The 22,575-nt window shown below is 42.9% G+C and overlaps 1 protein-coding gene across 4 annotated transcripts in view; it reads left to right on the top strand.

Annotated features, from left to right (window-relative positions):
- The first annotated feature begins 3,141 nt into the window (after nucleotides 1-3,141).
- The window catches only part of DRP2 (dystrophin related protein 2), a 40,055-nt gene continuing 20,621 nt past the window's right edge, over nucleotides 3,142-22,575 (top strand). For 2 of the 4 annotated variants that reach the window (XM_081793882.1, XM_081793881.1), the window contains exons 1-5: nucleotides 3,142-3,509; nucleotides 14,367-14,543; nucleotides 18,666-18,829; nucleotides 20,661-20,817; nucleotides 22,243-22,363. In XM_081793882.1, the coding sequence (XP_081650008.1) occupies nucleotides 14,427-14,543; nucleotides 18,666-18,829; nucleotides 20,661-20,817; nucleotides 22,243-22,363 (559 nt within the window). In that variant the 5' untranslated portion in view covers nucleotides 3,142-3,509; nucleotides 14,367-14,426. Of the gene's footprint in view, nucleotides 3,510-14,366; nucleotides 14,544-17,535; nucleotides 17,627-18,665; nucleotides 18,830-20,660; nucleotides 20,818-22,242; nucleotides 22,364-22,575 lie in introns of those variants that run through there. The other 2 variants (XM_081793884.1, XM_081793883.1) reach the window with 2 other exon arrangements.

Here is a 22,575-nt window from a genome sequence, read left to right as displayed (position 1 = left end):
GTAGAGGAAATAGCTTGAGAAAAAGTACAAAGGATGGAAAATTATCTGAGGAAATTCTTCTGCCCTAGTCACATTTGTCTCAGTGACCTACATAGGCCTGACATCTCTTCAGGCCACTGCTAGATGAATGGAGGCAGAATAGCAGTGGTTCACCATGTGGACATTGCCCACAGAAGTCTAGGATAAGCCTTAGCTCCATAGCACATTAGCTGTGTGACCTTGGACAAGTCATTTAACCTCCCTGTTACACTGCTTTATCTGTAAAATGGGGGCAATAAGAGAGGCTATTTTTTTTTTAATTTTTTGATGGCTATTTATGTTTGAGAGAGAGAGACAGAGAGACATAGTGCAAGCAGGGGGAGGGGCAGAGACAGAAGGAGACACAGAATCCGAAGCAGGCTCCAGGTTCTGAGCTGTCAGCACAGAGCCCAACATGGGGCTTGAACTCATGGACTGCGAGATCTTGATCTGAGCCGAAGTCAGATGCTCAACCAACTGAGCCACCCAGGTGCTCCAAGAGAAGCTATTTTAAGTGTGTTGTGAGGATAAAATGAAATAACGTGTGCAAAGCACTTCAAATATATGCTCAATAATGTTAACCATTATAATTGTTATTAGTATAATCTAATAATTAAACTTAGGTATTGCTAGCTGATAATGACCTAATGTTTTGTGGGGTTTTTTTGTCTGGTAGGTAACATTCTCATTTTCACAGGAGCCCTTGCTGCCTTAAACAGAGAAATAAGGAGGGGTGGTCTTTTCCATCATGATGGGGTCAGTGGGGAAGAGATTTGGGGACACCTTTTGTTACATCCCTCAAAACAAACTCTGTGGGTTTATTTTCATGGAGGCTGGTACTGTACTTTTGTATCTGCAGCCTGAATGCTTTCTCTAGAGGTAGAAAAAGGATTATTCCAAATATTCCTTGTGATCTGGATAAGTCCAACTATAGTCAAAGTGGGTGCCCCATCCAGCTCACTCTCCTTCCTCCTTCCAGACCTAAGACTCTGGTTTTGTTTGGCCTACTGGTGAGCTGGTGCCAGGGTGCATAGTGAGGTTGCCATGTGTTTGGTGTATGTCTCTTGCCATCGTTCTGCATCCGTGCTAGCCCAAACAGTTTCTCAGAGTGGTCCCTCTGGTCTTTCTTCTAGCCAACTCTCCCCTCCAAGTCCTTCCAAGTCAGTTGTAAAGGACTCCTGGGGCAGCATGGTATTGAGAAACCCTGCAAGCTGCCAGGGCTAAGACTGGGGCTGAGACTCAGGGTCTGGCCTGGGCTAGGCTGGGTTGCTAAGAAATGAAATGCTCTGTTGAGGGTATGTCGATGGAGATGCTGGATGTTCTCCCAAAAGCACCTTCAGAAATCAAAGGCCTTTTCTGGACCTGCACAGAGGCTTGGCTGCTGCTGCTTTGGCCAAGCAGGAGGAGTCACTCAACATAGCTCTAAAAGCCTAGCTTGGGGGAGGGGGCAGTTTGTTCCCATTTTGTTTGTTTGTTTTATTTATTTATTTTTTAATGTTTATTTATTTTTGAGAGAGAGAGAGTGCGTGCTAGTGGGGGAGGGACAGAGAGAGAGGGAGTCAGAGGATCCGAAGCGGGCTCTGTGCTGACAGCAGACAGCCCAATGCGAGGCTGAGATCATGACGTGAGCCAAAGTCAGATGCTTAACCAACTGAGCCACTCAGGTGCCCCTGTTCACTTGTTTTAAAGAGATTACGCCTTGTCGCTAAACTTTTACTGAAACCAGCAGCCTAAGTTTTTAAAAATTTCATCTCAAAAGAAAAAACACATACACATTATTTCTTAGCTGAGGGTTTTCAATAATAATAATGATAATAATTATTATGCTCAGTCCCTATAGACAGTTTGTAAGCACTAGACCCAGGTCCTTTGGGCCAGGAAATATGTTCTGTTCTAAATTCCAGTGCCATCAGAGCTTATAAAATTTTTAGATGCAAATTCTTTTTAAAAAAAATTTTTAAGCATAAGAGACTCTTAAAAAACTGAGAACAAACTGAGGGTTGATGGGGGGTGGGTGATGGGTATTGAAGAGGGCATCTTTTGGGATGAGCACTGGGTGTTGTATGGAAACCAATTTGACAATAATTTTCATATATTAAAAAAAATTTTTAATGTTCATTCATTTTTGAGAGACCAGAAAGATAGCGTAAGCTGGGGAGGGGCTCAGAGAGAGGGAGACACAGAATCTGAAGCAAGCTCCAGGCTCTGAGCTGTCAGCACAAAGCCTGACACGGGGCTTGAACTCGTCAACTGCAAGATCATGACCTGAGCTGAAGTCAGATGCTTAACCAACTGAGCCACCCAGGTGCCCCAGATGCAAATTCTTGAAGTTACGCAACAACCCCCCTTCCCCAAACCACTGTTTCTCTCATACACACCCTGTTCTCAGAAGTGGAAGGAGGAAAGAAGAATGCTTCTCTTATCCTTTGCCCTCTCCTGGAGCTGCTAGAGCTTTAAGTATGAGTATATTTGTGTAGGAGGATGGACATGGTGACTTTCTGGCTGCTATTCAATCCATCCATCCATCCATCCATCCATCCATTCAATTTACTCAATCAACAAATATTTATTAAGTAAACTACTGTGTGCTGGGCACTCTGTAAAGGGATACAATCCCCTCTATCCATTTAGTGGCTTTTCTGAGTTCTCTCAGGGTGTTTGGAACTTATACTGTCTTCTTAACAGAGGTAATAAAGGAGTAAGGGCTGGTATGGACAGAAGGAGGGAGAGCAACTGGGGTATTTGCTGAGGAGAGGCATGGAGGAAATATATTTTCTCAAATCATTCAAGGTCCCTTTTGTTTCCCTTATTGTGGAGGTTTTCTTCTACATGTAGATCTATCAGGGGTAAGCATAGAACTTATGGGTGACTGGAAGACTGAGCCTTGAGTACCAGTGACGATTCTAGAGCAGAGTGTTTCAACCTCCAACACAGAAGTTGAATCCTGGACTGGCTACTGGGGGACCCTGCCAGCTGCTGGCTCTGAAGTTGGCTTTGGATCTGGGCTAGATCTGTGGAAGTTGGGGCCCAGGCTTCTAACTCAGCAGCTTGTATTGATCTCCAGGCCTCTTTTGTCTCCTCCTCCCCAGTGGAAGCCTCTCCCCCTCTCCCCCTCTGCCTCAGCCTCTTCCGCTTTCCTCCTCTGCTTCTAATGAATTGAAATCTCCGAGAGCCGCTAAGGCTCTGGTAGTTTTACAGAACTGTCCTTGCTCTTTCTGCATTCTGTCCAGTCAAGGGTATCTTTGCTGGAGGTCGGAATGATGCTGTTAGTCCTGATGTGATTGCATAGCAACACAGAGCGGCTCTAAGAGGGGAGGAGGAGGAGAAAGAGAAGAGGGCAGGAAGGTGGGAGAGACAGAGGGAGAGTGTGCATACAGCAGCTGTCGGCATTCCTGTCTCAGGGACTTCTTTGCTGATTCACAGAGGCAGCCCAGCGCCAGCCTCCCAGCTCCCAGTTGCAGCCTGCTCCTCAGACCCGAAGGAATCAGAAGGTAGGCCACAGAGAAATGATTCCCAAGCCTCGCCCTTTTCAGGCTGGCTGAGAGGAAATGATTGAGGGAAGGGAAGCTCCAGAGGACTCTGTGTGCATGTGTGTAAGCGTGTGTGTGAGTGTGTGTGTGTTTGTGTGTATGTGTGTGTGTGCGTGCCTGCCTGCTTCCTGCATGTGCCTTTGGGGGAAAACTTGCTTTTAAAAATGCCCACAATGAAGTAGCTACTGCTTGGATTCAGAGGGGGAGAGAAAAGGTGCCCTGGCACAGAAACACAAGCCAATGTGTGCAACTAATGAATAAGAGGAAGGTCTACGGTTTGCTTCTTAGAGAGGGAGAAGGGTATTATTTATTTGTTTGTTTGTTTGTTTGTTCATTTATGTTTGTTCTCAATGACATGCCTTTTGTCCAAGGGTGGATTTCCTGGTGGGAGGGAAGGGAAGGGGTGTGGAGAGCATTGATTGAAAAGGGAGGAGAGAGGAAATGTGGGACCTCAGAGCGGGTTCCCTGAGTAAATGAATGTCTGGTCAGCAGACAGGACACAGGAGTGCTTCCCTGGAGTAAACTGGGCTCTGATTTAGGAGCCTGGTGCTGAAGGCACATCCTGATATCTGCCCTTACTTCCTGATTAAATTTATCTTCCCTGTTGGATTTTGTCCTTTGCTTCTTCCCTTGGTTGCCTTTCTAACTCCTGCAATCAGGAGGGTACCTCTCCACTTCTGAGAGCATAGCTTGGTGTGCTTTGAAATGGGGCTTACATCTCTTGGAGTCAAACACCTTGTTCCTTCTGGTCTCCTCACCTTTCCTGGCACGAGGCCCAGTGTCCAAGCCTGGTAAGTGGGCTTGAGACTGTGTGGGTAGTTAAGGTTTGTCCTGCCTTTGGTAGGCAGGTGGAGCTAGGCCTCATGGGTGTTGGGTCCAAGCAGGTAGCTGGGCTGGGCTTGGGTGGAGTGGAATAGAGAAGGAGGGGCGGCAGTGGTAGCTGCCTGTTTCCACTGAGAGCATGGTGCATGCTGAATGGAAAAGAACATACTTTCCTCTTATGTTTTCTTTGTGATTGTTCAAAAGAACTAAAGCCTTAAAAAAAAAACACCTCTATTTCTAGTTCACCTTAGTTCCTGACTTTTCCAAAGGCATCCTTGTTTCTAGATTAAAGGCCCTCAGGTAAAACACCTTTTAAAAGACCCTGTGGGAACCACAAATCTCAGAAGATTTGCTCTCTGGGATTTGGGTGGGGGGATGGTTCCAGAGAACTTTGGAGCCTCAAGGAAACCCTCCAGGAAATGGAAATACTGCAGGTTAAAGTGATAAGTATCCTGTCCCTGAGAGAAGACCAAGCCCCTCTTTTGCTGGGTGAGTTAGCCTCTGCCCTGCAGTCCTGCTTCCTGCAAACTCTTGCTGGGGGAAGAAGACATATGGAAAAGGTCCCTCTTCCTATGAGAGTTGTTCCCCCAGGCATTCTGCTCTTGCCAAGTATCTCTCAGCTCCGGCCCAGAGCATCCTTCAGTTCCAAAATCACCCAAAGGAGGAGAACATGGCCGGAAGCAGAAAACTTAACAAAGGCCCAAGACCCAGATGTAGAGTGTGTCAGGGATGCAGCACTTCTCAATATAGATACCCAGAAGTTTCTGATGTTAAATCTGCCAGAGTGCCAGATAGGATTAAGCTCTAACTAATGAAGCCCAAGAAGATATCCTTCTAAACTTGCCAGGGACACTCACCCAAAAGAAACCCACTGTATGGAAAGCTATACCATCAAACCACATTCCTCCCTTATAAAGGATTCTGAACACACACTGGCAACAGAGATAGCAAGTGAGACAAATCCTTCTAGGACAGCATTTACCAAACTGATGTCTCATAGAACACTGTTCTGAGAGAATGTTAATAGATTGTGTTTTAAAGTAAGGAGCGGTGGTGGTAGTAGTGGGGGGGGGGGGTGCATTCTGTGGTCCAATAATTTGTTGAAAATGCTTCATAACAGAGTTCTCTGCTTAGAGAGTCACAATGTATGGACACATATTCAAAGCTCTGAGATATAGTGCCATAAATAAATCTCTTTAATTTTGTTTAACCTGGTATATCCCAAACTGATTTGACCAGGGAACAGTTTTCTACATGGAAAACACTTTAGCATCCTACAGACACAGTTTTGGGAACTGCTCTCAAAACAAACAAACAAACAAACAAAAAGCTGGAAGAAATTGTCACATGGAAAAATGTGTAAGATAATCTAGTCTAACACAGCATTTTTAAATGTGAAAAAAATTGAGAGGTTAATCAAATTGTTCCCCTTTCCATAGCTGATAAGTATCTGAGAGAGTGGGACCCTTATCTCCTGATTATCAGTCCACTGCTCCTTTTCTAGCAGGTTCCCTCCTGTGACACTAGTCCCAGGAAAATCAAACAGCTTTAAGGAATAATCCTGTCATTTGGAGTACAGCATTTGTATCTTATACATTTTTTTAGTATTTTGTTATATCTGAAAAGTGAATGTTTTTCAGCATGAGATTTGTTGCGTTGTTTCAAACAATGTATTGTGAAAATCTTTATACACTCAAAAAGATATAAAGAATAATATAATGAAAATCAGAATACCCATCACCCAGCTTAAGAAAAAGCATCACCATTAGAGTTGAAACCATTTGTCTATCCTTCTATGATTAAAGCTCCCTCCAGAGTAACCACTCTCCTAGATTTGGTGTTTATGATTCTTATGCATTTATTTATACTTTTGCTACATATGTATGTGTCTTTAAACAGCACACACCATTTCTTTTCATGTTTTAAAATTTTATATCAATGGTACATATTCTTGTCCAATTTTTAAAAATTCAGTGTTATAGTTACAAATCATCCATGTTGTGACATGTGACTCTAGGTCACTTATTTTTTTCACTATTGTATAACATGTCATTTAATAAATATGCCTTGATTTATTTATCCATTCTGCTGTTTATGGACATTTAGGCTATTTCCAAGTTTTGGCTCACAGGGCTATTATGATCATTCATTTGTAGATATTCTTATGTGAATATTGCTATTGTGTATATATCTAGAAGAGAATCATTCCATCACAGGGTGTGAGAATCTTCACCTTTGGGAGATATCGTCAAATTGCTCTGCAAAATGGTTTACTAACTTATACTCCCACCAGCAGTGTATCAAGGTTTCAGATGTATTGTGTTAATTGGCCTTAGAATAAAATGCTCCCCTTGGGGATGCATCTCTGATTCTTTTCACTGGAAAATAAACTCCATTTCTCGAAATTGCTTGACAGCTAACTTCTCAGGAACACATGTCCTTGTTTCTGTGTGTAAATGAGGGGGTTGGTCTAGATAATCTCTAAGATTCCTTCCAGTTTGACAATCTGAGGCTCCATGATTTATTCATTAAGTGAGAGCATCTGAAGCAAAACCTCAGTTTTTGGCTACATTGCAATAATTATTTTAGGAACAGATAACAAGGTTCAGTACCAATGAAATGTGTGTCTTCTCTCTTAGTGCCATGCTGTCAGGTAGAAAGTCAGTGCTGTGAGAGAGGGGGGCCCATCATTTCATGTTAGTTTGGATTGGACAGAGGAATCTATAGCCCATGGGAAGGGAGTCTTCTTCCCCCGCTCTGTTTTTTTTCCAAGCCTCTCATGATTTAGAAGTCTTCCCTATTTATTTTTCTTCCAAGAATAATACATGCTTGTTATAAAATACATACATGTATATGTACATGTATGTGTATATATATATATATATATATATACATACATACATAGTTGTGTGTGTACATATATATACATACACAAAGTATATAAATCAAAGGGAGACTCTCCCTCACACAACTCTCCAGAGTAATGTTACTGAACAGTTTTGTGTATCCTTGCAGGCTTTCTTTCTATGCATATACACGTGTAGATTTTTTACAAAAGCTTTTTGCATAATTGTTGTTCTATTAGACATATTATTCCTAACTTATTTTCTTTTATCTAAAATATGTATCTTCAATGTCTGTTCAAATCAGTGTATATAGATCCACCTATTTATTTTTAACAGCTGTATAATATTTCATTTTGTGAGTGGCTCCAATAATAGGTAAGATTTGAGTACTTACTAGGTGTCAGAAACTATGAATTAACTCCTTGTAACAAGGCTACGAGGTAGGCCTCTTTGTTATCCCTATTCTACAGGTGCAGGAATTGAAGCACAATAAGGTCAGGGAGCTTATCCAAACCTGTGCTGATAAGTAGTGGAGCCAGGATGCAAACCTGAGTGTCCTGGCTCAGAGCCCACACCGTTACCTGTCATGCTGTGCCACCTCTCTGACACAGTCCACTTAACCAGTCCCCTGTTAATAGACATTTGAGTCGATTACAGAGTTTTGCTATTGCAAACAATGCTGCAGCAGCTACCCTCATCCATTTCTGCAAGTATTTCTCTAGGATAGGTTCCTCGACTTCTCTAGTTTTATAGGCAGAAAGAGCTTATTGATTCATTAAAAAAAAATTACTGAGTTCTAAAGCCCTGGAGAAGCTCAGAAGCTAGGACAGTTGACCAGAATTTTACTTCTCAAATGTCCTAGGAAAGTCATGTAAATATTCCGTAGGGTTTGCCAGCTGGGTGGTACCCCAGACCCCAGACTCACTGCCTTCTCTAAGCTGCTTATATCTTTGCCTGAGTAAGGCATGACTGAGTCAGTTCTTGGGCTCTCATCTGGTGGCCCATAGCCAAAAAATCTCTGCTTGCTAAGGTTAGTGACTACAATGCCTCAGGGCCTGTGTTCTAGAATACAGAGGCAGAATAGTGTAACAGTGATGAATTTGTATTCTTGGACACACCTGCCTGGATACAAATCCCAGCTTCTCACCGCATATTCACAATATCACTCTGAAGCACTTACTTACTGCCTCTGTTCCTCTGTGTTCTTAGCTGTACAATGGAAACAATAGAAACCACTTAATAGGGCTATTGTGAAGATTAAAGAAGTTGGTGTATGTAGACTGATTAGTTAATTATGTGAAACATGGAATACAATAAGTTTTAACTGTTATTATTTATTTGGGCTATGGAAAAACTGTGACACTAATGATTACATAAAACAGTTGAAGAAGTCCATGACATTTTGGTGAGGAGTGGGGAAGGGAGGGAGGAAGTAGCTGTTAAATAGCTAATATATTGACATGGTACAAAAGGATATTCAGTAAAAACTACATCTCTTGTTGGTGGGCTTTTGTGAGTGTGGGTAATTATTCTATTTTTCAACCCAAGCAGTGACTATATGGGAATTTACTTTATAATAATTCTATATATTTTATACATATGCTTTATGTATTTTCTGCAGGTATGTTTTTAAAACTGAGAGAAAATCCCACAGGAACGGAAGGAATTCTCCCACCCCTGTCTAGTAGCCATCTGTCTCCCTTCTCCAAAAGCAATCAATATTAACAGATTCTTTTGTATACTTTTATTGCATATAACTTTTTGCATACATGAGCACATATATTTCTTCTGGTTTTACACAAATGTAAACTAATTACCTTATTTTTTTCTACTTTTCTTTTTACTTAAAATTATGTCCCAAGAGATTATTCCATTTTGGCACATAAAGAGTTCTTAATTATGTTTTTAACAGCTGTATAGAATTCCATTATATGGATATGCCATTATTTATTTAACTAGTCCCCTAGTAATGGACATTTAGGTCGTTTGCATTTTTTTTTTTTTTTTTTGGCTATTTCAAGGCTTGCTTCAAATGCTAGCATTCTGTATACATCATTTTACACAAAATACAAATAAATATGTGTATCCAAAGCATTTTTCTTCATGCCTCCTGGGATTTGTACCTACAAAGTTGAGAACCTGTACGCTTACCTAATTGGAGTTTAATTCCATAAATCAAGTCAGGAAACATTCACTGAGTGAATGCTCTGTACCCGGCACTGTCTTAAAAAATATGCGGGATATAAATAAATATCAGGCATGGATCTTATCTTCCATGAGCCAATAATTTTACTTTCATGTTGGAATCCTGGTATTTCACATATGTTTTTAAAGCTTTTATCTCTGCCCAAGAGAAATAATTTCTCCCATCTTAATCTTCCTGAAAGGGTGTATGTGTGGTTTTGAAAACCAAGAAGGGCATTCCTAGTAGCAAAAAGCCACAATTTGGTATCTAGCAGGATCCTAGGGGAGAACACAGAAGAGTCAGTTCCACCCCCAAAGCATCCTTCACACTACTCCATGTGTACAAATCACCTTAGCTCAAAACCATCTCTTCCATAAATACGTCCTAAATCCCTCCAACTTAAGGTGAACACTTCCTCCTCTGTGACCTCTCAAGACATGATTTCTGTGTCCCACATAAGGTATGAATCATTTTTTCCCTTAAGTTATACTTTTAAAAAATGTGTCTTATTTCCTACACTTGACCATCTGGGGACTAAGATTCCTCTCCAATTCCTCACAGCCTCTGCAAATTAAAAAGAAAAATAGGAAGAGAATCAGTATGTACAGGTGGTAATGTGGGACATCATGAAGATAAATAGGCAGAAATAAGAATCTTTGTGCAGAACAAAGAGCATTGGTCAGGAGTCAGGTGCCCTGGTTCACTTGTGTCTCAGCATCTTCATCTCTCAAATAGGATCATAATCCTTCCTGGGCCATCCTTACCAGGTTGCATTAAGGATCAAGAAAGACAATAGCAGGCTACAAAAGCATGTTATACAAGTACAGGGGGTGCTAGCATTTTCTTTCTTTTTTTTTTTTAAGGGAATGCTAGCATTTTGATGTGTGACAACTTTTTTTATTTTTAAAAATGTATTTATTTTGAGAGAGAGAGAGAGAGAGAGAGAGACGGAGAGCACAAGCAGGGGAGAGGGCAGAGAGAATCCCAAGCAGGCTCCATACCACCAGTGCAAAGCCTGATGATGCAGTGCTCGAACCCAAAAACCATGAGATTATGACCTGAGCTGAAACCAAGAGTCAGATGCTCAACGGACTGAGCCACCCAGGCACCCCAATGTTTGACAACTCTTAAACATTAATGTTTTACAGGTTAGCAAACCAAGATCTAGAGAGATGAAATGACTTGAGGTCACAAGTGGCAAAGTTTGGAAACAGCAGAGGATAGTCAAGGTAGGACTAGAAGGAGTTTATTCCTTCTCTGCCTATACTGGGATTAGACTATCTGAATTCTCTGACTCCTGTGTTTGTTTTATTTTTGTTTTGTGAAGCATCAACCTGATATCAGGTCAGAAGAGGAATAAGAAGGAAGGAAGTTAATCTGCAGAGAGGTGAACCTCAAAAGAGACAAAGATACTTCATGAAAGAAGAAATACAACTGGCCACAAAAAGTATAGGAAAAAAGTTAAGCATCTTTAGTAATTAATGAAATATGGAGTACTCCTTAAGATGCCATCTTCTCTTAAAAAATTGGCAAAGATGTTTTAAAAATAAGAATACTCACTCTTGGCAAGTATGCTGGGAAACTGGCACTCTCATCCATTGCTGGTATTAGTATAAAGTGATCTATTTTTTTCTAGGGCAATTTAGAAGCATCACAAACCTGAAATTGGTTCATACCCTTTGGTCCAGGAAGTTTTCCTTCTAGGAAAATATCCTAAGGAAAGAATCACAAATAAGCACAAGGCTGTTCATTGCAGTGTGACTTAAGTCTAATTATTAAAATTATGGTATATCCATTCAATTGAATAGGATACAATGATTACAGCTAACATTTATTGAGCAGTATACATACTATTGCCAGGCACTGTACTAAGTTATTTAAATACATTATTAATTTTAATAATTAGAATAACTATGAAGGCAGTATCATTGTCATCTCCATCTTGCAGATGGGAATACCGAAGCTCAGAGAGAAGTTAACTCATCCCAGGCCACACTGCTATTAAGTTGAATAGTGTGGATCTGAATTTAGGTCTGTATGATGCCAAAGCCCATGGCCTCAACCATAGTGCTCTATCACCTTTGCAGTCATTAGAAATCATGTTTTAGAGGAATAGATAGTGACATTCTAAAATGATCATGATATAGGGGCACCTGGGTGGCTCAGTCTGTTAAGCATCCGACTTCGGCTCAGGTCATGATCTCACCATTCGTGGGTTCAAGACCCACATCGGGCTCTGTGCTGAGAGCTTGGAGCCTGGACCCTGCTTCAGATTCTGTGTCTCCCTCTCTATCTGCCCCTCCCCCACTTGCACTCTGTCTGTCTGTCTCTCTCTCTCTCTCTCTCAAGAATAAATAAACATTGGGGTGCCTGGGTGGCTCAGTCAGTTGAGCTTCTGACTTCGGCTCAGGTCATGATCTCACGGTCTGTGAGTTCGAGCCCCCTGTCGGGCTATGTGCTGACAGCTCAGAGCCTGGAGCCTGCTACAGATTCTGTGTCTCCCTCTCTTTCTGACCCTCCCCTGTTCATGTTCTCTCTCTGTCTCAAAAATAAATAAACATTAAAAAAGAATAAATAAACATAAAAAAATTTTAAATGATCATGATATAAATGATAAATGAAAAAAGCACAATTCAAAATGATATATATATATCATATGATGGCAATTGGATATGTATGGATATATTTTTTTCATAGAAAAACTACTATAAGGCTTCATACCTATTAGTTATTTCTGGGTGGTAGTGTTATAGGTTATTTTAATTTCCATCCTTATGATGTTTTTTGTATTTTCCAGTTTTTCTGTAAAGAATATGCATTATTTGTGTAATCAGCAAAAATAAAAATGTTGATATAACAAGAGGTCTGAAAGCAAGCATTTTGTAGCCTTCATGCTTGTGACACATCTATAGTAATTATTTTTTATCTGTTGTTTTATCTGTTTTCTGTTGGTGTCAGATGAGAGGGGAGCCATATTTTCAACCATTCTTTGGAGAATCTCTTTGGGGATGAGGAGCTACATAGCTGTGTAATCTCTAGAGACTTTGACTACAATTAAGTGTCCTTTTGACCTTAAATTCTTGCATCTTTGTGATCTGTAACAGTCCCCAATCTTGGACCATGGGCCCCTGAGGAGGAGGGAAGGGCACTCAATGCAAGAGTCCACAGATCTTTAAATGTATAAGTGCTTTTTCTTACTCTGTAAGTGCTAAAAGTATAGCTACTATTGTAGGTATGAGTGGGTGAAGTGAGATTCTTTTTTTAATCTTTCTTAAGAAGGGGCCCTTAAACCTAAAATGTTGGGAACCACTGAAATAGAGACTACAAATGGTGGTTATTTAATCATCAACTTCAGGAATCAAAGATGATTATGTCCTGCCCTTTTGATCAGGGTTTTCATGTCTTTGCCCAACACTAAAAGATAGGACTTTTAGCATTTCCAAGCATTGTCTTTGTTACCCATTCTCATCACACTTGTGTACATTCCTTGTGTACATCTAACTTTTTCACTCATATCTTCCTGTTCTCAGCTTAGCTCCTGACATCTAAAGCTGAATATGTCTGAAGCATAGCTTATTATGGAACAGTGCCCAAGCATAGCTTATTATGGAACACTGCCTTCATCCCCTACCCTACCAAATTTGCTCCTCCTCCAATCTTCCCTCTCTTGCTGTTGGTAACGTTATCCACCTAGCTCCCAAATTAGAAACTTTTCACTCCTTCACTTCCTTCACCCTTCACATCCAATTGATCACCGAACCCAATGTATTTTACCTCTTCAGTGTATCTCTTAATCCATGCTCTCTGCTCCATCTTCCCTGCAACTGCTTGCCTATTATAACAGCTCTTTAGTGGATTCTTCCCCTAGGAGAATCACTCCAAAAGGCAGCCAGAGGGCTCTTTCTAAAATGCAAATCTGGTCCAGTCACTCCCCTGCTTAAAATCTTCTGTTCCTCCCTATTATCTACAAGATAAAGCCTAGAATTCTCTGCTTGTCATTCAAGGCATGACCCAATCTGGCCACAGCCTCATTTTTCAGACTCGTCTACTGCTCCCCACAAGGCACCTACCTTGTACTCTGGTCACACCATACATTTCATTTTGTGCTTTTTGGAATTATTTATTAATTTTTTTTTATCTCTCCTGCCTAATGACGATCTGATTTCTCTCTCATGGCTCAACTCAAGTGTATTTCCTCTAGGGAGACTTTTCCTGACCTGACCAGGTAGAACTCACCTCACCTATCCCTTCACTCCATCCCATAAATACTTCTACCATTAATGCAAATAACACTTTATGACTTGATTTTTTTCTAGGTCTGTTCTTTCTGTGTGTGAACTCCTCAGGGATAGGCACCATGTCTTTTTCATCTCTGAGCCTCCTAAACTCTAGCCAAATGGAACTTACTGTTCTCTGAACATGCTATGCTTTTTTGTGATATCCACCTTTACAGAGGTGCATTCCTCCACTGGGGAGACCCTTCTTTCTTACTCCCCTTCTCTGCATAGACAAACATCTACTTGTCCTTTGAGACTCATCTCAAATGCAATTTCTCTGAAATCTTTGCACATTCTCAGAGTTAGTTGTCCCCAAGTCTGTGCTCACCAAGCCTTCTGGTCAAATCTCGATTATAACACTTGCCACATAAGCATTTTATGAGCTTATATGACTGCCTCCTCCCACCCTGCAACCTCCCCGACCCTCTTCCTCAGGCTCTGAGATCTCAGATAGCAAATCATCTTAGTGTCTCTAGCATAAAGCACAATAGATGAACAATAAATACTTCTTTGGTCAATAATTAAATAAAGCCTCTTATGGTACATGGTGGCCTGGGAAAAACTATTGGGTAGACCAGTAAGCTTTAATACTTATTTACATAACTGGTCAAGGCACCCTTGGGTAAGTGTTGGGTTCATAAGCCTTTTCTAGGTCTTGACTCTAAATCTGTCCTTGTTACTTTTCCAGGTGCTTATGGTCAACAGTTGGTGCACTGCCCATTCTCTCCCCCCATGAGACTTGGTTCTGATGCAACCTATGGTCATGCAGGGATGCCCTTACACCCTCCCTCGATGTCATGAATGGCGGGCAGCTGACCAGTTCCATAACAGCAGCAGCCTCCGTAGCACCTGCCTGCAGCCTCAGGTAAGAGGCTGATGGCAAAAGAAAGTCCTGTGGAGAAAGGGTAGACACAGGATCTGTGTGTGTTCTTGTGGGTGTCCATGCTTCCTAAGGCTATGGGACACTCTCTATATACATGAATCTGTTTGGAGGGCATGGGACCTCCTTCTGACTCATCCCTTATCACTCATGAAGGTTTTTAAAAATAAAGTTTATTTATTTTGAGAAAGAGAGAGAGAGACAACGTGGGGGCAGGGGAGGGGCAGAGAGAGAGGGAATGAGAGAGAATCCCAAGCAGACTCCTCAGTGTCAGTGCCAAGCTCAATGTGAGGCTTGAACCCACAAAGTGTAAGATCATGACCTGAGCCAAAATCAAGAGTCAGATGCTCAATCAAGTGAGTCACTCAGGGACTCCCTTGAAGCCTTTTATAGGGGGCATGGGGCAAAGAAATGTGTTGGTCTGGATAAGTGAAAGGGCCAAGAATGGCTGAGGGAGACTAGTTTCATGTTAACCTCCCAAGGAAAGTCCCAGAAGAGTGTAACCCTTCAGGGTATCACCTAGGGCAAGGCATGATCTTCCTTTGCTTTAACTTCTTTATGGAATACTTCATGTTCTGCACCTGAAGAATATTCTCTCTCCTTCCATGGGCTCTTCCTCTCAAGCCTTTAGTCTTACAGCTCCTGGCAGAATCCCTGTAGCTTCATAGCTGTCTCTCCTTTCTCTCTCCTCCCCTAGGAGTGGAATGGTGGTACTGTGTGTTCCTGCCTATATATGTTGGTAGATGGGCAGAGGATGTATGAGAGGTAGTAATCCCAAGAGGATAGCCCCCTTCACTGACAATGAGGGAGGTCCATGGGAAAGTTGACTGGACAAGGGGGAAGCATATTTTGGCTTGTCCTACAATGCTTTGAGGTCCAGAGGCCATAAGGGTGTGAAAAAGTACTATGTCTCCTAGTATCTCACAGATGGGCTGTGGTGCTGAGTCACTGCTGGGGGTGCAGACAGCAGCTAAATATACAGGGAGGAGGGAAGGAGGGAGAACGGCAGCGGGGATGGAAAATGTGGGTGCTGGGGAGTCCATTTTGAAGAGAATAATGAGGAAAAGTCCAGAGAGGCATGACATCCAGGTCTTCCTGAGCTGTCTTCCCACATCTAACCAGAGAGAAATTGCTGCCTCTAACATATTCTCAGGCAAGTGCCAACTTGGAGTTCCCCAGTGTACCTACCCCTTTCCCAGACTGGGACTGCCATAGGGTCAAGGGATTGAGAAGTCTGGGCCCTTCCAAAAGGCTTGCCCTGCACATTTGTCCACCCCCTCCAAATTTCACCACCTAGACAGAGGGACCTAGGGCTTCATTTTGTGATTGAGAATGGTGAGAACCACCCCTCTCCTCTGCCACTGTCCACTTTCTTCTCTCCCTTCCCTATGGCCCTGACTTTGTCTTGAAGTTTCAAGAGATAAGGAGAGAGCCCTCTGGGGAGTGGAGTGAGAAACAAACATCTTGGCTATAAAATCCAGAAGTAGAAGGCCATTGGTAGCAAAAAATGTCGTTATTCATTATTTGCCTATTGTGTGCCTGGCTGTGCTAGGGGTACTTGTGAGTATAAGGGAGGACTAGGAGGGGAGAACAGGGTGAGGGAGTATAGTAAGGGGGCCAAGTGGGGATTTAGGAAACTAAGAAGAAGTCTGAAGAGAATGAAACCTAATATGGGTGGAGCCAAGTTCGTCATGGGCGCTTCCCTCAGAACCAGGACAACTTGGTTGTAGCTGAGTTACAAGGAGCCATTTCTAACTCTCAGTCTAGGGGATTCTGTGAGACTGGCTTGAGCCCAATTATCCCAGCATAAGCAAAACTGTGACCCAGAACTAGAGCCTGCTCTTGGCCTGTCATCCCCTGCCATCCCCCATCCACCCAGAATGGCTCCACCCCAGACCCCCAGAAAGGGTCAGGCAGCTGCTCCAACTATTCCTGTAGGTGGGCCTCAGCATGGAAACAATGTGGAACTGTGGAAAGCCCAGAAAACTCTGTGGGAGATTAATGAGGATAGGAACAGAACACTTTTTTGGTAAAAATGAAGTGTTTTCCCTCAGTGTCGAAGAGTGGGGGCCTAGCTTGGGAATGTTAACATTTCCCCCAGGCAAGTCTGCTTGAAAGAGAGAAGAGTGACCACTTCCAGAAGGGGCCCTACCCCACAGGCCAGTGGCCCAGGATAACACAAGCAGGGCACAGGAGCCTCCCTGGCACTGGATCCCTGTACAGAGCTACTGAGTTCCATTTTGCCTTCTCCCTCCCCTGCAGAGGTTTAAGGGGATTCCCATAGAAAAATCTATTTCCCCCTAACCTTAGAGTGCAGTGAGAGGTCTGAGGAGGTGGATAATGACTCTCCCTTCACTCCTCTCTGCCTCTCAAAGGTAAGGTAGAGCACCCCCTTGTTTTCATAGTAGGCTCAGATGAATCTTCTGCTGTTCAACTTCCTGATCCTACCATCCTGTGGCTCTGTCCCCAGGTGTGCCACACACATTCCTCACTGCTTCTGAGGACACTTAGTTAAAGACAAGGCTTATTTCCAAGCCCATCCTTCTGCCAGGCCTTGGGGAAAATAGCTTACCAGAGGTTTGTCACCAAAGTGGTCTGATCCTTTACTCCACCTCAGGGGAGGGGTAGGCCTGGACGCAGTGAGTCCTTTGTGTCTTCCATAGAAAATGAAAATAAATCAAGAGAAACTACCTTCTGCATGCCCTTCCTCAACACCATGGAATGCCCAGTTCCACTCCCGCAATCCTTGCCAGCCTGGGAGGGCCTTCCTGGCCCCGGTGTGGTGGGCTCAGATGGGAGTGAGCTGGAATTCCCCAGGGACAAAGCTCTGATTCACCAGCTGAGCCCTGACATAGCCGCCCCCTCTAGATTCCTGGGGGGTCAGTAAACAAACAGGGTGACAGCTCCCACCTCCTGACCTGGCTCAGCTCTGCCAGCCTTCCCTGAGGGAGCCTGCTTAGAGCCTGTCAGGATTCTGCCTGTGGCTCTCCAGACACTGATTCTGGAAGCAAGCTGAAGGATAATCATGGAGCTGCCTAATCCTGCAGTGGAGTTCCCAGGCAGCACAGGTAGGGTCACCTCATGGGAATATAGGGTGACTGAGTTCAGAACTTTGCCCTTGAGCCTGGTTGCTCCCTCACTTCCTTTCAGTGTGTGGCTGTGAGCTGTGGTTTTAATGGGATGATTGTTTTCTTAAATTGTTGGAAGAGTCTTGTGTGGGAAAGAAGTATGGTTTGGGGGGAAAGGGAGACTAGAAGAGTCTCAGCCACCAACAGAACTATGTTCTTTCTACAAAAGGCAAGCAGGTATACAGGTGGGCAGACAGGTGGGTTCCCCAAGTCTGGGACTGAGCAGCACAGGCTGAGATTTCCTCATCCAAACTCCCCTTCCCTCAATTCCCTTCTGCCTTTGGCTGGGCAGTCCTGGCAGTGTGCTAGAGGTGGCTAACTTATTTAGCACAACCCTCATTCCCCCAAACCTGTAATTCCCTGCAGGGTGAAGAAGTGATGGGCTCTGAGATTTAGGGCTCAAGGGAAGCCTTTGGCAGGATCTATGGTCCTCTTGGCTGCTGACTCTGGTCAGCATCCTTTGGAGATCAGGGTCAAAAATATGGCTTTAGTTCTCTCTCAACCCATGGAAGATGAACAGTACTCTTTAGGACTATTTCCAGGCTTTCTGACTGGTGGAAAATGCAGGTGGGGAAGAGGGAGAGGGGGCATCAAGGCCTGGATTTATTTGAGAAGTAGGACATCTATTACTGATATCTTTCCCTGGCTGGTCTACTCTCTCTCCCTGAATCTTTTGATGCAGCCCCTCAGCTTTCTTTTCTTTTTCAGTGTGGGACACTGAGGTTGAGCCTACAGCTTACCTTGAATGCTGTGTTTGCCAGTGTTTGGGCAATTCTGAGCTGCTCTTATCTAAGGAAAATACTTCCAGAATCCCATCTGGGCAATAGTCTTGGCAGAATTTACAGTAATAATCCACCCCCAAACATACCCTGGGACATGTGCTTCTCTCTCCTTGTTCACATTTGTCCCATCCTTGGCTTGGTGCAGACCAGGGTGTGGCATACTCTGGGGATTGCAGGATGTCTATGTTTCTGTCCAGGTTAGAGTTGCTGCTACTGCCCCTGCGCCTCCTCAGGATGGTGCTGGGGTTTCCTGCCTAAGCCCAAAGCTATTCAACGGGTCTGTTGGTGCCGCTGGACCCCTCGAACCACGAGCCATGAATCTGTGTTGGAATGAAATCAAAAAAAAGTCTCACAACCTCCGGTAAGGCCTGGCCCTTAGAAACAGGAGCCTTAGGCAAATGGCTGGGGTGGTGTTGGGCTCCTTTTGCTTCTTCAACTTGTCATTCTCCTCTCAGCCTGTGTCAGCCTCATCATCCACTTCTCATCCTCTCATCAGCTTCATCATCTACTTCTCCACTTCCTTCTCTGGACCGTGGAAAGGACCCTGGGTCAGAAGTCAAGAGGCTTGGATTTGAGCCTAAGGTTTTTTTTTTTTAATATTTATTTATTTATTTTGAGAGAGAGAGAGAGAGAGAGAGAGAGAGAGAGAGAGAGAGAGAGAGAATCTCAAGCAGGCTACACGCTGTCAACACAGAGCTTCACAAGAGGCTCGATCTCACGAAGCTTGAGATTATGACCTGAGCCCATATCAAGAGTCCCATGCTTAACCGACTTAGCCACCCAAGGCCCCCCTGAGCTTCATTTTAAAGTAGTTGTGTCACCTTGGATATGTGGTTTAAGTTATCTGAATTTTACTCTCTTTTTTTTTAAAACAAAAACAAAAATGAGTGAAGGAACTTTCCTAACTACTTCACAGTGTTGTAAGGATTCTTATAAGATATGAAAATGCTTTCTGAACTTAAAAGCACTCATGTATAAATGAAAGATATGTGTGCTCCTTCCTCCTCTTCTTCTCATAACTGTCCTTCTTCCATCTCAGTAGATATTATCTGCTCTCTTTCCCATCCTTTTATGCCTTCTACTCCCATCCATTGGTTATCAGCCCACTTATTCCTCCCCAAACTGAAGGCAAATCTGTATGAGCATGAAGGCAATTCCTATATCAGTTGTCCCTCTTCTCCCTACCCTTCTGTATAACCTACCCCCACACTTTTCCTCTCCACTCCCTATTATCAAAGCCCAAACCCCTGGCTTTTGGTAGGCTTTGGCTGGAATGAGACAGTGTAGAGAAGTTGAAAGAATGCAGGCTCTGGGATCAAATAAACCTGAGTTCAAATCATAGCTATACCAGTGATTTAACTGTGTGACCTTGGGCAAATTACTTAACCTTCTTAGGCAATAGTAGTACCTACCTCATAAGGTCACTGCTCTGAGAATTAGTGGAAGTACTGACTTAGGTAAGGGTTTGGTCCAGGTAGTAGGGAAGTAATGAATAGTTATTATTGTCAGCTAAGGGGAATGGTCTTGATAGCTGTACCTAGGCTGGCCTCTAGCTTCCTACCACTTGGTCCTCAGCTCATGGTTCATTTGTGGGGGATGGCTTACAGAGATGATTATAGTGTATGCATTTTTCTCCTTCCATATGTCAAATCTCTAGCCTCTGGTGCTGTCGTCCTTTGGGACCCTCGGGCTATGTATATTTGTATGTGTCCTCACACAAGTGAGCACCCATGTTCAGTCACCTCATTTGCCCTTTCACTTACTGTATCCTCTTCCTACTCAGAGGTCAGGCTCTGAGAAGCCTCTGTTGATGAGTAGTTTGGCATGGTTTGAGTTCCTCAAGGGCAAGAGGGTAACCAGACAGCTGTCACCCCTAATGCCCTTGTTCAGTTTCCTCCCCTTCCCAGCTTGATGCTGGGCAAGCAACTGAATTAGCTGACATCCACACTGTCACACCTCCCCACTCATGGACCTACCCATTGGTTTTAGTACTGTACTCCATGCAAAGGTACATTGGGAACCTCTGTGGATGGGTAAGATGGAGGGCTCTGGGCGTCCTCCTACTTCAACCAGAGAAGCTCCTCTTTACTCTGTTTTATATATATTAAAGTTCTATACAAGTGTTTGGGGAAAAAGTGTTTTGCCACTTAAAAAGAAGGTTGAAAATCACTGGTCTTTTGCATTGTGTGCAGTGCTCGCCTAGAGGCCTTCTCAGACCACAGTGGGAAGCTTCAGCTCCCTCTCCAAGAGATTATTGACTGGCTCAGCCAGAAAGATGAGGAATTGTCAGCTCAGCTGCCCCTGCAAGGGGATGTGGCTCTGGTGCAACAGGAGAAGGAGACACATGCGGTAGGTTTGAACTACGGAGGCTGTGGCGTGTCACCTCTCAGCTGGGAAGGGAGCTTTTCTGCAGTGTTCTGACAGATGAGCACTTAACCTCTGCTTAGACATCTGAAGTAACAGGAAGCTGGATACAGTTTTACTGGGTTTTGGATAGCACACCACCAGAGTAAGTCAAAACTCTTCTCCCTGGCCCTTTCATCAAATACTGACCTCTCTTAAAATCCTGCCCTGATTTTCAGTGGGGACATGGAAAAATGAACATAATATAATGTTAAGTGAAAAAAAACATAGGATACAAAAACTATATACAGGTGGATCTCAGTTGTACAAAAACAAATATAGACGTGTGTACATGTATACACACATACAAAAACATAAGAATGAACTATATCACAAAGCCCACAATGGTTAACTCTTGGTGACAAAATTAGAGTTCTTTTTAATTTTTCTTCTTCATGCTTTTCTGAAGTTTCTAAGATTTCTGTGACATATATTACCTCTTATAATCAGAAATTAACAACAGATATTTCTTAAAAATGAATACAGAATGCAGTAGGAGAAATAATTATGTGACATGGTAGAGGTGTTAGCTAAAGCTACAGTGGCAATCACATTGCAATATAAATGTACCAAATCAATATGTTGTATATCTTAAACTTACACAATCTTCTATGTCAATTATATATCAATTTAAAAAGTGGAAACAGAATGGAATACAGTACAGCAAAAAAAATTAACTATAACTGAATGCCACAGCATGGATTACTCTTAAAAACAGTATGTTTAGTGAAAAAAAGCCAGGTACAAAAAGAGTACATACTGCATAATACCATTTATGCAAAGTGTTCAAAAATGGGCAAGACTAATCAGTGGTATTACAAGTCAGGATACTGGTTACCTAAGGGGAAGGGGTGATATAGTGACCAGAAGGGGCCCTTGAGTATACCTGCTGGGATGCTGGTGGAGTTCTGTTTCTTGATCTCAGTGCTGGTTACAGACATGGAATTACTTTATGGAAATTCACTGAGCTGTACACTTTTGATTTGTGTACGCTTCTCTATATTTCGACAAATTTTAATTAAAATTATGATATAAATCCTGCCTGTCTGGTTTTGATTTCTCTAAAGCCCCTTACTGGGGAATTTCTGGGTCTTCCAGAGAACCAAGATTTTCAACACCAAATCCTTACATTTCTCTCTACCTTGTGGCATATACAGACCCATTTCATACTAAATAGATCTCCCTATGTCAGAGTCACTCTTCTGCTTATAGAGAGGGACTGCAGCTTTTTATGTCTGGGTAGCCCAAAGATGCATGATAATGCTACAGGATCAAGTTGCACTAAGGAAGAAAGGTTGTCAATTGCAGAATAGAATTTGAAGCAGTTTAAAGACTTTACTTCCCTATTGACCATGTTGCTAAACTTCATAGGCCTTTATGGAAGATGTCAAGTCTCGGGGCCCTTATATCTACTCTGTTCTGGAGTCAGCTCAGGCCTTCCTGTCCCAGCACCCATTTGAGGAATTAGAGGAGCCTCGTTCTGAGAGCAAAGGTGGGTAGTCTTCCTCTCTTTTACCTTCTTCTTGAACTGCTAAACACCTTCCATCCTTCCCCAAACTCAGTTTCTCAGCTATTATCTAGGAGAATAATTTTCTCTTAGGAGTCCAAAGTTGGGAAGGAGCAAGGTTCACACTGCAAGAAAAAGCAAAGAGAACAAAAGAAAAAAAGAAAGAAAAAGAAAAATGAAAAAGCAAAGAGAACAGA

The sequence above is a fragment of the Panthera onca genome, chromosome X (genome assembly GCF_046562875.1).
Source record: "Panthera onca isolate mPanOnc1 chromosome X, mPanOnc1 haplotype 2, whole genome shotgun sequence".
Taxonomy (NCBI): Eukaryota; Metazoa; Chordata; class Mammalia; order Carnivora; family Felidae; genus Panthera; species Panthera onca.
This window is presented reverse-complemented; position numbering and strand designations above follow the sequence as displayed.